At 51.0% G+C, this 15149-nt stretch overlaps 1 protein-coding gene across 16 annotated transcripts in view; it reads left to right on the forward strand.

Annotated features, from left to right (window-relative positions):
* Cka (Connector of kinase to AP-1) overlaps positions 1-15149 on the forward strand; it is a 76548-nt gene that overhangs the window by 31433 nt on the left and 29966 nt on the right. For all 16 annotated transcript variants that reach the window (XR_013314994.1, XR_013314996.1, XR_013314995.1 and 13 more), the window contains exons 2-4: positions 9209-9312; positions 12296-12378; positions 14198-14276. Coding sequence is in view for 9 of the 16 variants with exons in the window: in XM_077666029.1 (XP_077522155.1) it covers positions 9209-9312; positions 12296-12378; positions 14198-14276 (266 nt within the window). In the remaining 7 variants the exon portion in view is untranslated. The remainder of the gene's footprint in view (positions 1-9208; positions 9313-12295; positions 12379-14197; positions 14277-15149) is intronic.

Here is a 15149-nt window from a genome sequence, read left to right on the forward strand (position 1 = left end):
TACATCCGCCCAAAATCCTCCCCCCCGTACGGGGAGCCGTCGTACGCAGTGCAGTGCGCAGCGCGAAGTCTGCCCTTCTGATGCCGTTGTCGTCCTATAATTGCGCAAAAAAATCTGGGCGTCAGCGCTGAGCGCCCAGTCGTCCGTGCGTGATGTCTCTCGCGTGCGTACGGCAATAACACTGCTCGCCGGAGATGGTTCTGCGGCGGTGTGGTGAGGGTGTGGGGAGGTGGAGGGGCGAGAACCCGCGCGGGCGGGCGGGCGACGGAGTCGTAATTGTTTTCGCGTCACGTTTTTACGGCCGCGCATTCTGCCCCCCCCCCCCCCCCCCCGACTTCTTTTGTTTTTTCCTAACTCTCACCGTGTCTCTCACCTTCGGTGTCGTTGCGATGACGTCACCGTCGAGAGGAAGAGCAGGCGGAGGAGGAGGGGTGGCGGCGTGCCGAAACGCAGCTGGTCTGGAAACGGGGCATGACGCCACCACCCCTTCTCCTCCGCGCTCTTCTCTCTCCCTACCTCTCACCCCCCACCCGCCGTGTGCGTCCTTTGTTGTATGTGGATCGGCACTGCGTAGCTGGCGCGTCGTTGGTACCTGTGCGATGGATGCCGGAGCACGCGACTCTGGTAGCGGGACGGGGCCTTTCTGTGATGGAGGCCACTGGCTGCAGGCACGTTATTATTGCCTCCGCTTTCCGGCGAAGTGTTAAGGGGGAGGAGGAGGGGGGTTACTAAACGAGGTCCCTTCGTGCACTTGACACTTTACGTGACACGTCGAGGAGCGCCCCACGGGTCCCCCCGTCTTCAGTTCCTTCCCCGACTCTTTGATGCATGAAGTGCAGCTGACTTCCCGTGAAACGGTCTCCCGTGTCCATCCACTCGATGCTGTCCGTCCGTCCGTCCACTCAGGGTGTGCAAGTGTGCGGGCGCGGAACTTCTTCCGCAGGCGGGGAAACGTCCCCTGGACTTTTTCAGCGTACGCGTGGGATTCAGGGCTGACTCGGCAATTCAGGTCGGAGCTCGCATGAATGGCGCAGGAGCCACTCGTGCGTTCGCAAGCGGGGACGATGTTTCCCCGAACAGTGTGTGAAGCTCTATGGAGAAGGGGGGGGGGGGGGGGGGGGGGGCGTTAAAAGGTGGGCAACGAAGAGGTCAGTGCCCATGCTGTATAAAGCTATGCCATGCCGTGGAGCAGTCCAAGCGTAGCGCGGATTAGCCGCAAGCCCGTAACGCGATAGCGTAAAGCGCCCGCCGTGGGGAAAATCCGGCGTCGTCGGCGTTGAGCGAAAAATCTCCGCAGGAGCAACCGGGTCACGTGACCTTGTGACGTCATCGCAACCTGCCCACCGTATTGGTTGTTAGCAAGCTGACCACCGTTGGCAGGTGGCGGTTAACGATTGGTCGCTGGGGGTTGCCCCTCCGTCGCGCAAGTCCCACCGACAGCAGCACCTGCCATCGCTTAGCCGCTGCACCCCTGCGCCGGGAGAGGTGTGAGGACTCGCAGGGATCTATGAACGCAAAGTCGGGAAGGACCAATTCTGCATATCTGGGCGTTCACCCCGTAACTCTTATCGGGTCGTATATCTTTTTTAAGGGCGGAGCTTAAGTTTCTCCTCCGATTTTTTTTTGTCTTTCGACGAGGTGCTTCCTTTAGTGGCACATGCCTGGCTTTATGCCGTCCGTTGTGGCTGCTCGGGCTGCCTTCTGTCCGAATCGGGTAAAACTTGCATTGAAGTACTACGATAAGGCCGGTGTTGTTGGATGTTATCTACGGTGCTGCACCCTGTTGGGATGAGCGAAAAGTAGTTGCAGTAGCGCGGCGAGAATGTAAACACGTGGCGCTGTTGTTAAGCTTAGGGGAACCCATCCGCACAGTACGTAAACAGAACATGGAGGGGGGAGGGGAGGGGGGGGGGGACGAGCGTGGGGTTCTGTCCACTCCAGAATGTAGATATTGCAGTAACCAGGCGCGCAGTTCCCAAGGATATGGAGGCGGCTCCCGTGATGTGTAGAGGCGCGCACTCGAGTGAGTTTGCGCTTCACTTGCCTCCCCCTCCCCCCTGTGTGTGTGTGTCTCCCGTGTTTGCGGAGTTTGCGTGTGGAAACTAGCCGGGTCAGCTCGTGATAGCGGGTATCATCTTAGAGCCGTAGCCCCCCCTCCCCCGCCCCCCACTCCTTTGAGCGGTTCCGACTCGGGGCGATATTGGAGGCGACAGTATCACTCGGAACACGAATACCCCTATATTGCGAGTAAAAAGGTGTAAACTGCCCTCTAGCACACTCCCTTTTTACAATATGGAGTGCGCTACAGGACAGCTTACACCCTTTTTACTCCCTTCTGTTTATAGAGGGCGTGTGTGAGCAGTGCGGCGGGGACAGGCGCGAGACTAACGGCAACGTGTGCGCGTCACTCGTCTCTTCTGAACAAAGCCTGCGTTTCCACGCAAACGGTGAACAAGAGCTGTATTCAGCCGTCTGCCAAGTACAAGGGATTATTTAAGCGGTCTGTGAAAGATGCTTGTCAGCCTTTTTTGTGTGTGCGTAAAAGTTGGACGTATATATGTATATAGTGCGTGATGTATTGTCGTTAGTCTCGTCCTTGTTCCATTGGCATGTCGAACCAAACTATATAGCGCCCTTGTCCTGGCGATATCGGACAGGGGAGACAGTGACGCTCTTGGAGCGTACGCGTTTGGGGGGGCCAGTTGATTGCGAGCTGCTGTCGAACGCGTGAACATTTAGCGCAGCTCTTGAAATGCGAAAAGCATTACATGGACGACAGAAGCCTGTCCCTCTCTCTATTTGCACTGTTTTAAAAGGCGCTAATACAAGGACCTTGTCCGCAGAATGCCGTTAACGACGCGCTTGTTCCTGTTCGTGCGCATGGCTTTTAGCGCGGCGGTCGCCACATTTTTTTATAGCAAAGGTGGCTGGCTGGCTGCAGCTGTGTGTGTGTGTTGTTGTGTTGGTGGCCCGTGCTATCTTGTCGCCAGCCGTGTGTGTGAGTCAGGCCCGTCGTGACTACACTCCGCGTCGGCGGGTGTTTGCGTCCTCTTCCGTCTTCGCGTAATCTCCGCTCCGTTGTCAGCTGCTGCTGCTGGGGTGGTGCGGCCGTGTCTCTCGAGTCGCGCACTCCAACGAAACCCAATAGGCGCCGTTTCAAACGTCGGGTGCACTCGGAGTCGAAAACACCTGCTCTTTGCACTGTTGCGAACAGGTGCAGAGAGGTCCGCTAGCGCTGCGGACCGCGCTTGCGCCAGGTGCACGTGGACAGATATATCGATTTTTTTACCGCTACCTTTTTATTACTTATTATTTAGGGGAGCGAGTTTTCTGATTTGACCTGGCTGTGTCACTGTTCTCGGCTAGGTGCTTTGTACGCAGGGAACGGGTGTAAAAGGGGGGGGGGGGGGGAGGTGAATAAGCGTAGCGAGACATTTCTCCCTGGTACCCGTCACGGTGGCTTTTCGGAGGCTCGGTTTCGATGGAGGTGGAGTTCGGGAAAAACAGGTCCTCTTCTGAGATGACGTCAGTGCAAGTTAACAGAAACGCGCAGCTGCATTCGCATTTAATATAGCTCTCGCCACTAATGTCTGCTTCGTCGTATTCACAGCCGACACTGTTGCATGGGTTACGGAAAAGTTTCTTGGTGTTTGGGGCGTCTCTCCAACCCTGTTACCCCCCCCCCCCCCCCCCCCCCCACACACACACACACACACCCAATGTGCACCCCGACATCTCTCGGCCCTGAGCGGGGCACAGACTGGCGTGGCACGGTGCCTTTTTTTTTCTTTTTCGACGCTTTTTGCATTTTTCTTTTTGTTTGTGTGCGTGCATGGTATCTGTGTGCAGTAGTCGCATCTTCAGCAGTTATCTGTCCCCCCCCCCCCCCCCCCCCCCCCCCCACCCCGTGCGGCAGTGTCCTCCGAGGGAGAGATAACGCCCCGACCTCGAGATGAGCGAACGGTTGACCCGCACCGTGCCGACTCTTCGCTGTCGTCCACACGGGGAGGGAAAATGTTTGTGGGCGGCAGAAAAGGGAGGGGAAAAAAAGCGCCAAATCGAAACTTGGCTGTGTCGTCTGCCACAGATCGATATACCCGATCAGCAGTGTAATAATACCCGCGCGCGCCTTTGAGGCGTTATGGCTTCCGGTTCGTCGTTGAAAGCGCGCCGTTGGCCGTCACAGCAGGCCCGAGAACTTTCCATAATACATTTTGGGCGAGTTGGTTACCTACATTCATTATTACAGCGCAAAGACGGCCGTCTGTGCCGTCTTTGCGCTGTAATAATGAATGAACCGAGAACTTTGGTGGTAGAGCTTTGTGATCGCTCCTGATATCAGTCGGATTCGAAGCTGACTGACTGAAAAACTCTATTTTCAAAATATTTACAGGGAGCTAGTGGAGCGGTCCTTAAGGGTCCGTTCCTTACAGATTCGAAGCTGAGCTTCTCTGAAACCTGGCCTCTTCTCCCTGTGCCCGCTTTGTGGGGATTAGCAGACGGAGGCGCCAGCTAGGAGCGGCCAATAAAAGCTGCCCCCGTTCGTGGTCAACTTCAGAGGCGATGAAACGTGTTGCTTCTTTAGCTCCTAACCTACTGTTTGAACTGTTACAATCTGACGTTTTTAACTCCATCTGTCTGTCGCGCTGATTATGTTACCGCGGTTATCAACGTCCTGAAAGCAGCAACTGATCACAGGTGCCGCGACAGTCGGCGCTAACCTCCGAGTTTTTGGCCCAACTAATTTAGTTTAGTTTATGGGAAATTTAACGTCCCGAAGCGACTCAGGCTATGGGGGACGCCGTAGGGAATAAGGGCTCCGGAAATTTCGACCACCCGGTGTTCTTTAGCGTTAACTGACATCGCACAGTACACGGGCCTCTAGAATTTCGTCGCCTCAATCGAAATTTCACCGCCGCGGCCGGGATCGAACCCGCGTCTTTCGGGTCGGCAGCAGCCGAGTGCCGTAACCACTGAGCCACCGCGGCGGCCACTTGGTCGATCGTGTTTTCAAACCTTCCAACCCAATCGGACCACCGAAATTGTGATACCTGGGCGGTGTGGTAGTCCAGCTACGCAATGTGTGTCGTGGGTTTAAATAAGCACGACTGGTTAGTAACCTCGGTGCGAGTGCAGCAGAGCCGCGCAGCGCCGCGGTGCGGCGGTCGTCGGCGCGCGTCGCGGGCCGCCGGCGAAGTCATGCGTGAAAACTGCACTGCGTGAAAACGGCCCGGTGATGGTGGGTGGCCAGCGGAGCCAACGTATGCAGAAGGGGGGGGGGGGGGGGGGGGGGTCGCCAAGGTCGTCGTCGGCGGTTAAAGGACGCGGTCCGCGCTTTCCGTTTCCTCTCCGCACCGTTGGAGCACGCGGCCAGCCCGAGCAGCAGCGCGGTTCATTGAGCGCGCCTGCTGCTGCCTCCTCTTTTGTCTTCTGCTCTTTGCCGTCGGCCATATTTGTAAGCAAGGGGAGAGGAGGGGGTCGGAAGGGGAAGGGTTCGATCGATCGGTCCGATCTTCCCACATGCACCACCAAGCATGCTGTCGGCCGTATCCGACGTTACGCCGGCTGCTGATCTGTGTGCGCGTAACGGTTTGCTTATAGGCTGTGTGCGTGTCATTGTTTTCCAAGGTGGTGGGGGGGTGGAGTAAACAGAAGCTAGACCAATGCTGCAGCCGGCCGGCGTGCCTTGTCGCGAGAACTGTGCCAAGGGGCTACTCCTCCGAGCTTGTGATGCGTGCTTTGAGGTTTTAATATCACTTGGGAGCCCTGTACGCAGTGGTGGATCAATTTTGGCTTGGAATTTCAAGTCAGGGCTTATGGTTGGTGGAAGATTCCTAGGTAGAACACTGGCTGAGCTTTGGGAGGCCCCGGGTCCCCTCGAGCCGGCGGCCGCCAGGTGCATGCAACTGCCCCATAGTTTTTAGTAGTAAAAAAAAAATTTAAGGTTGGTAACTGTGGACAAACGCAGTGGAAACATTCGCTCACAGCAGAGTTAATTTTGGTGCCCGACTCATCCTTGTGAGAGCCAAGAGGTGGGCACGGTGCTATCTATATGAATGGCACTCACTTGGCCATTGAAAGCTAGCTTGTTGCAGTGTGACACAGCAGGTGCCCGGGCTGTAAAGCCTCTCCTGCCTGCAGAAGTCTTCCACCAGTGACCACCCACGCACACGAAAGGGCAGCGTACTGAAGCCCTGCTTGTGTCGCAACTTTGCGCTCATACGCATGCTATGGGCCGCTGATTGCTGGTTGTACTTGTCCACATTTCAGAGCAGCGTACCATACGCTGCAAAAGTTCAATTTGGTTCTTAGGCCAGCAGGCATGTGCCCACAAAGGAGTTGCATGCATTTGTTGGTGGAGGCAAAGCAGAGAAAAGCACCCCGTGTCCTGTGTGCTGTCAGTGCACGCTCGAGTCCCAGGTGGCTTAAAATTATTCTGGGGCCTCTTTCTCTCTTCCTTACTTCACTTTCTCAATCATCCTTTCCCTCTTGGTGTGGTTGAGGTGTCCACCAAGAAATGAGGCAGTTACTGCGCCTTTTCTTTCCTCTTCTAAGCCAATTCTTATGCTAGTCTTGTTTTTGTTTGTTGAGTTGTCAATGATTGCAGAGTTCCTTGTCATCATATATCTGAGTGGGCAGTTGCAGTTATAACGGCATGTTTGTGTGGCTATACACACTCTACAGTTGTGAATGTCCTGGTCTGGGAACTTTTGCCGGAGGCTGTAGTTTTGGTGCAAGTTTCCTCTGATAGGGCAGTGAACATCCCATTGTGTGCAGAAAGCACGGTGACGCATTGATAACGTGTGTCTGCACAAGGAAGGATGATGAAAGGTTACCATTTATCAGCATGTGTGAAATTGTTTACAATGCTCCCTGTCAGAGCTGAAAACAGGCAGAATTACTAATTGTGTGTTTAATTGATATTATTATAGCTTGTTAGTTTGCTCCAAGAAGGACATTTTAGTTTCCAGTGGCCCATTGGCAGAAGGGGAGCAACTTGCTGCATGATTGATCTTACTTGCTTTGCTGCAAAGGCCCATACATCCAGTTTTGGGAACGCCCATGAAAACAACTATAGCTGTCAAAATAAACATCATGCATTCAAAACACATTAGGTGCAGATTCTGCAGAGAGGATGTTGAGATGCCTTGTAAACACAAGTGAGCTACAGAGCAGCATTGGTTCTGCAAACTGATGTGCTCCTTGGCTGGCAGGGAATTCATACCAGTTCAGGTACGACGCTTCTTGGACCTGCTGTTCATAAGCTAAATGGCACGTCCTGTGTGAATACATATTTTCCTGGGTTCTCTACTATGCAATTTTGTTTAGTGACTAAAAGCCGGCTTGTGGTTTGTGGCTGGGTTGTTGGTCCAAGGGCACCATGCTTCGTTACCCTGGAGGAATGGTCATGATCTTTCGCCTGCCAAAATTTTAACGCTAGTCTGCGGAGACACTCAGTTCTGCCATCTTTTTTTCCCCATCTCGTTTTCTCTCTGAATGTCGCAAACGGCAGACAGACGTCATCATGACAAATTTCCTCTCCCCCCTTTCGCCACACCTGCTTCCGAGTTCTTGAGCGTTTGCAGACCCACGGCCATGTGCGTGACACTTTGTCTCCCGCCGTGGCGCATCTGTGTTGCGGAGGAGGAGAAAGCCGGGCCAAGGTTGGCATCCTTCTCCTCCCCCTCCCTTCGCCCACGTGGTTCGTTCATTTGGCAGTCCCCGAGACAGTGTCCCGTGCTCACACGACAGCTTACTTATTTCTTTTTCTCCCGTCCCTCTCCCTTTCCCCTCTGCCTTCTCCTCATTCTACTCTTTGCACACTTCATTTTTCTCTTCTCTGCATTTGGCACTGTGCCCGTGTGGCGAGTTGACTGCGCCCCTCGTTTTAGCCCTCTTGCTTGTTCTTTCGACACAGCCGACGACGCTTTCTGCAGAGTTTGCGGGTTGAACGGCACCCCGGCTTTTGCGGAACGGTTCAAGGCTCCGTGTCGCTGCTCTGGCCCTTCTAGGAACAGGCACCGGTGGTCTGTGTGTGCGCGCCTGGGGAAATTTTGGGAGGGTGGGCGGGTTGTTTACGAGCTGAACTCTTCTTCTTAGTGGTTCGTGTTGATGGCACTTTATGTGCGTGGTGATAAAAGAACTCCTTCAGTAGCCCATGTTGGTCCCTGGTTTTCTTCTAACTGGATACGCAGCAGAATGGCTGAGCGCTTTTGTGTGAGGGGTCTTTGTAACTGTAGCTTCATTAATAGACTCGTACCAATGGACTGGAAGTTTTAATTCTACATGTTGCTTTGATGCAATCTGATTGTGAACCATATTTTTTCTTTTGCTAAAAGTAATATGTATGGTATGTATTTTTCAGAGCGTGAAGTTGCTTTAGCAACATATACCTTGGTGGTGAGTGTTATAAAGGCTATACGGCACATGGAACATTTGTTTAGCCTCTATTTTGGACTGAAATTAGTGCGAATGTAATGAAGTGAGCGCATACCTCCATCTTTCTCTGTTTGCAGCAAACTTTTGTAAAAAAAGAGAGGCACAAGCAGCACCAGCCTCTTCGCAGTCAGCATTTTTTTGTCTTGAGTTGTTTGCTTGCTGCACTAACGAACAAAACGCTAGAACACCGAACTTTCTGCATAATTTTTGAATGTGCACAACAATGTGGGATGCCAAGTTCTTTCTGATCTCTGTACATTTTGAAAAAAAATTGTCTGCCACACATCATCAGCGCTTGAACGTAATCTCTGCTGCTGAGGTTGCCGCACCACTGCAGGGCAGGGAAACTGAATTCTTAATTAAGCATATCTTGATGTCGCTTCCTGCATAGTTCATTAGTGTGACTTGCCTGCAATGGAAGCAGAGTGGGAAAAGTAATTCTCCCACAAATGCTGCCATGATGGGGACCCCCTTTAGGTAGTTGACTTGCTTCCTGCAGTGCTCAGAGCTCTCCAGAAATCTTTCAGTTCACTTTATGGGCTCATCAGCAACCATACAGGTAGTACAGAATGGAAGTGTTTTTCTTGAAAGTCTTGTCAGCTGCAAGATCTTAAAACATGTGGCAAGGTGTGGGTGTAAGCAAGAGCTTTTTTTTTTATTATTATAGGGACCCAGTGCCCTCGTTGATTTCTTGATTACGACTTTTGAGGCCTTGTTTACAGTTAGCTTTCAAGCATTTAATTTTGTTTCTTCTGTCTTTCTTGTGCAGGCTAGGATAGCGTTCCTACAAGGGGAGCGCAAGGGACAGGAGAACCTCAAGAATGACCTCATCAGGCGAATAAAGATGCTCGAGTTCGCCCTCAAGCAGGAAAGGTATGATGTCCCCCCCCCCCCCCCCCCCCCCCCCCCCTCCTTCTCTTGGGGAATTCTTGTTGCGCAAGCCTACTTTGGTGTGCACTGTCCATATTAAGAATGAGGTTGCCTGTCAGCTCTCTTGATGCTGGCAGTCAGGGCTGTCCTTGGGTTGTGACTGCATTCGCAATGAATACATCACTGTGGTTTTCAAACGTACAACAGCCTTTGTCGAAAGCCTTCAGGCCACATACTAGTTTGGTTTTCTACCATGGGGTGTGTGGGGCACGTGTGATGATGATGACCCCGGAAATCTCAACCCTCAGTAGGCAGAGGAGCACCCTTGTCTTGACCGTTCGATGACTTTTGGTCTCTACGGCTGCTGTTCATCCACTGTACTGCAGTGCGGCCTGAAGACTTTTGGCGAAGCATGTATCATTGAACTTTAGAATTTGTTGCATTCTCTAATTAGCAACAGCATCAACAAATGTGAAGAGCCAAAAACTTGAGGGCCAAAAAAAGCATGGAGTGCACCTTGTATCTTTGGCAAAGAAGGCTCTTTTGTCACACCATGTCTTCAGGGCCTATAGGCTCTTCCTTTCTGCTTTTTGGCACTCTGTGGGCAGAAGGAGAATGCTCATCTTTCGTAACCTCTTTTAATGGTGTTTTAAGCTTTGTGGGTGTGACTGAACTGGCAATAATTTATCCCCCCCCCCCCCCTCCAGTCCCTGGCTTTGGTGTCATCAGTATTTGTATTGTAGTTAAGAAATAATATTGACAAAACTGGTTCAACTCGTGCTTCTTCATCAAGGGGCTGAGTCTTAATTGTGTTTAAGGTGAGCGTACCTATATGCGCTCTCATCTCTCGAGTGCTCAGTTGCTTGTCTAGTTTGAAGTTTGGCTTGCACTCATTTCTGATTGATACGGGCAGTGGAAGTGCCCCTGTTGCGTAGTGCTCACCGATGCCAGTCACAAACGGGGAATGGATGTGACCTTGAGGAATGCTTGCCTCAATCGCGCTGCAGCGGGAGTTGCCCAGTGATTACAATCTGCCTTCGCTAGTGGGGTCCTTCGAGCCCGGACTTGGGGTTTGGAGCCGAGCACCTTTTAAATTAACTTCTTCTTGTTTTCTTTTCTCTGTGACTTTTGTTTTGTAGCGGTAGCTACATTACGGCAGCATTTCGAGCCCTCAGTGTGGCGGCGCTGCCACGCCATGGCTGCGCCGCCACGCTGTCACGTGGTTGGTCACATGGTTGGTCACGTGACCAAGTTCCACTCGGCCAGCTGTAGCTTTCGCGTCACTCCAGGTTTAACCAGAGCTAAGCCACCGCCAATTTTTTCCCATTTTCTTTCCTTCGTTAGTAGTACAAAACTGGGCATTGATCATTCAAAAAGGGAAATGGGTATGAGATGAATTCGGCTAATCGTGATTGGCAGGCTGCTCGTCTCCGTCCCCTTGGTCTTGGCGGGAAGAGGAAAGTGCCACTGTGCGCGAAGATTATGAGATCTGAGGGTTGCCCCCCGTTGCACGTTTCTAGCCCAGAAATGGCGAGGGCGGGAACAATAGCACTTCACATTTTCAGCACATGAGGTCTTGCTGCACCGTGCCGGGGAGTGGAAAACAGGACACAAGCAGGGGCATTTCCATTGTGAGGCAGTATGTCGCTTATTTGTAGCACTTCGCTGACTGCAGTCGCTATCTGAAAAGTGATAGTTTTGTCGCAAAAGCCGCTCGCTTGCGTTCCCCTTCCCCACCATTCTTTTCCTCTCTCCCCTGTTCCGTGTCTGTACTGGTTGTCGCAGTCAAAATCGGTTAAAGAGCATTTGTCACAAGCACAGTTGGCAGAAAAAGTTTTTAGGATGCAGGTGAGCGGAGGAAAAATATTTTGGCACAGTCAAGCTAGCCAGTTGCCTGAAATGCTTGAAAATACGAGCCACGATATAGTGCTGCAAGAAATTTTTTTTTTTTTTCTGGGCGTAAGCATCCCATAAGCTTTAGCTTGCAACTGCACATGGGCAGATAACATGTTTAGCCTGGAGCAGTAGTGGTTTTGTTCTTATTAATTGGAAGAGCTTCCGAAGCATTGACAAAGCTTCTTCACAAGTCCCACCACTCTCCTAAAGTGGCCTTTCATACCTTCCGAAAAGAATGTAGTTGCTGGGTGTAATGGAATCGGAAGCGTTCTTGAGTGTATCATGTAAGTTCGAAGGGTTCAGGCGTATTTTTAGTGGTAGGCTGCCCACGATCTGTCTGTTGGCCGACTCTTGTCTCGTCGCAACTCGGCAAACTGCGAAGGGCGTGGGTGCAATGAGCCGGTGAGGTCATGGCAGTCAGCCATGTGTCGCTTTGCCACAAGGCTTGACTGAAGCAGAATTGAGTGTGTGCTGTTTTTGGACAGCTGCGTTTCACAGTCTGTGTAGAATTTTGGATCAATGGGTGGGCAGACAGTGCCTCTTGTGAAACCCCGCCTTTGGGTTTTGCACAGTACGAACATAATTATGAAGCAAACAAAAAAATAGCAGTAAGGGAGGCAATCAGAGTTGGTGTTCAATTCTGTTTCAGTGAAGTATTATTTGAGGAGAACTGACTTAAGAAAGATGCTTTTAACCACGATGAAAACGGCAAAACTGCTTTTTGCTCAGTCCAGTAGTTCACAACTGTAATCTTGTCGTCACAGTATTGGCCAGAGCCGACAGGTAACCCAGCTGGACAGCTGACCTGGGTTGCTTTTGTGATGTGGGGCCATGCAGTGAGCGAAATTGTAATGGGAACCTATCAGTTGCTGACTGCGGCTTATTCTGAATATTGACCTTCGCTGTCAAATTTGGTGCCTGTGGAGGAGGTGCCCTTTGGGCACTTTGTAAGGCAAACTTTAGTTGTAGTTTTGTCTGACAGCTGTCGCTCCCTCTGGTGCAGGCTTGCTGGACCATCATGTTAGGTGATGTGGTAATGCACTTATACCACTTTTTTTTCTGTTGCGATGCACTTGACTTCCCATCCCAGGATCAAGTCTCACAAGCTCAAATACGACACAGATCCTAACCCTGCAGAGTTGAAGGCACCAGTCTTCGACGATGTCAACAAAGGTAATGTACCTCAGGCAGGGCCCTGCTGAGTTGGAAATTGTTGTAAAGCTGGAGGCAGAGAGAGCTCAGTTCTTCGCACAATGTCATGGGCCCACTGGCCGAGTCTGTAAAATGGTCACTCTTGTCTGTGACCATGTCACTTGCGGGAAGAGAGTCACTGCGGAAGGGTGACCAGTTGGTGCTTGGAAAGAATGAGCGAATGGCAGCATTGTTTGCAACGTTTCACCAGCGTGGGAAAATTGCTTGCACTGTATGGCTGAGTCATGGTCTGGGTGACAGTGTTTATGCTGAGTGGATGGACAAGCACCACTCGAGTGATACCAGGCATTGCTGTGGAGTTTGCTTAGAGTAGAGCTTCAGCAGGGTGAGGAAGCCTGCCCTTGTTTAGCTTGAAATGTTGCCGCAGAAAGTGCAACATTTTATTGGAACTAGCACTGCTAAGTCATCTGCTAAAAATTTGTAGCGTTGGCCAGCCTTGACAGTGTGTTATTTGCAACAGGCTTTATTTGCCAGAAAGTGGGTTGAACTTGTGCTCTCAATATTGTGTCTATCAATTGCTTGCCTGTGACTCTTCTTTCAGCAGTCATGTAGTAGTCATTGGAGTGCTACTGAGGTGCGGTGTAAATGAAGTTGGCTGAGTGCTTGCACTGGGCTTCACTATTCTTCGAACATTACATTCTGTGATGGGAGGCAGATCTGACTTCGTATATTTACCTTAATCGCTGGTGTAAATGTTTGCCTCAGAATTGGGCTCAGTCTTTGTGAAATTCATGTTGTGAAGCCGAGTGAGTGAAGCTTCACTTCACTGCTGTGTGCATTGTAACACTGAGCTGAAAAACCTGTCATGTGAAGTAGGGCACTTTCTGAAAAGCCTGACACGTGCAACCTGTGAATCACGTGGTATAATTTTCCGGAGCCGTTCACTATGGGGTCCCTAATAGTGTTGGGACATTAAGCCCCCGGAAACCAAACCAAACCAAATTAATTCCAGCAAGAACATACAACATTACCTCTTTAAATGCGTATGGCGGGAGACAGATCACTAGAATTGCTTCACTGCAGGACTGTGTAGGACTGCAAACCACTTATCGCAACTAACTGGGAGGCTGCACCAGCGAGAGTTTAGAATTTGGCTTGACATTTGTCCACGTGCAATGGGAGTTGCCCAGTGATTACAATCTGCCTTCGCTAGTGGGGTCCTTCGAGCCTTGACTGGGGGGTTGTGGGGTCAAGCATCCTTGGCAGTTGTTTTGCCTCCTTCCATTCAGTTTTTTTTCTTTTTCTGTTTGTTCTGGAGGCACAAATTCATGTGCCGTTTCTCTTCCCCAATATTTTTTTTATTTGGGCAGTGCTTAGTCAAAAAGGGGATGGGTGCAAGTCTTATTTGGCCAATCGTGATTGAAGGGCTGCTTGTCCCCACCCCTTGGCCTTGGCGGGAAAAGGAGTGTGCCACTTTGCGCGAAGATTATGAGATCTGAGGGTGACTCCCTTGCATTTGTCCTGAAAGGAGGGAGGGTGGGGGGGTAAAGTGGGGGATTTGCAGAGGGCAGTGCACTTCCTCGGGGACGTTAGGCGAACTTTGTCTTGACTGCAGGATTTCACTGGTAGTAAAAAAAACCGCCTAGAAAAACATTTTCAGTGTTTATCAGCGTGCTTCTCTCTCTTGTCACATTATCTCTTGTTTGACCGCTTCTTCGAAGCATTAATTGCCATAGAAACCGTTCTGGCCTAGTTTTTGGTCCCCGCAGCAGCAGTAATCTCCTGGCTCCGACAGGGCTGATGTCTTTTTTTTTTGTTTCTGTTTTGCCCTCTTTTTCAGAAGAGCCCATGGACGGCGAACTGTTCATCACCAGCAACAGCAACGTGTCGTGGAGGCAAGGGCGTCAGCTTCTAAGGCAGTGAGTCGCCAGAGTCCAGGGAGACCTGTCTTGCTGATGTGTGGCCTTGTGGTTTTAGAAGATGGCTGACGTGTGCGACCTTGTTCTGCGGGAAGAGGAACCCTCTGCTTACCTGGTTTTGCTTATGTATCTGATACTAGTGCCTTATTAGCTGTAGGAAGCGCATTGCACAGTGAGGTGTGCAGATTGCAGGAGAGTTGAAATCTGAAAAATGGAAAGAAAAAACAGGTTGAAGCCAATTGGCATTGAACATGGAGTAAGGAATTGAAACCTCTAACACCTCCTAGCTAGTTAACACAAAGTTCTAAAGGGTTAGTCATTGGGGGGGGAGGGGGGGTGGGTGGGTCTGAGTGTAAGTGTGGATGCCACTGGAAGAGATGGACTAGTGGAGTGGTATTAGCATTTGTAGATGCTATGAAACACCTGCCAATTTCAGTGATCTTCTGAACAAAACTACTACAAAAAGATGTATTTGCTTGTCTGGAACCATTCTTTAGCTTTAGGTGAATTTTTTGGGGCTAAATAAAAGTTTTAATGAGGTGTGTGTCATCAGTTGAGCAGGGCGGTTCTTTTCTTTTTCTACCTGGGCTCCTGTGGCCGTGCAGTGTTGTGCCACGGGTAGTTTGCATCCACCCAGCACACTATGTGCAGCATTAGCTCCCCTGGAGATCTCATGATTTGCCATCCGTATGTAATGACATCGCCGCATAGCACTTTCGCATGATTCTCTCAAAAAGTCACATGACCAACGGGTGACGTGACCAATGGGTCATATGGGTTATATGACCGATTAATCAACTGAACCCTTGAACATGTTTTTTCTACGTCCTGTTTACATATGTATTACAGCTGATGTGGAAATGTATGAAATTA

The sequence above is a fragment of the Amblyomma americanum genome, chromosome 5, assembly GCF_052857255.1.
Source record: "Amblyomma americanum isolate KBUSLIRL-KWMA chromosome 5, ASM5285725v1, whole genome shotgun sequence".
Classification (NCBI taxonomy): Eukaryota; Metazoa; Arthropoda; class Arachnida; order Ixodida; family Ixodidae; genus Amblyomma; species Amblyomma americanum.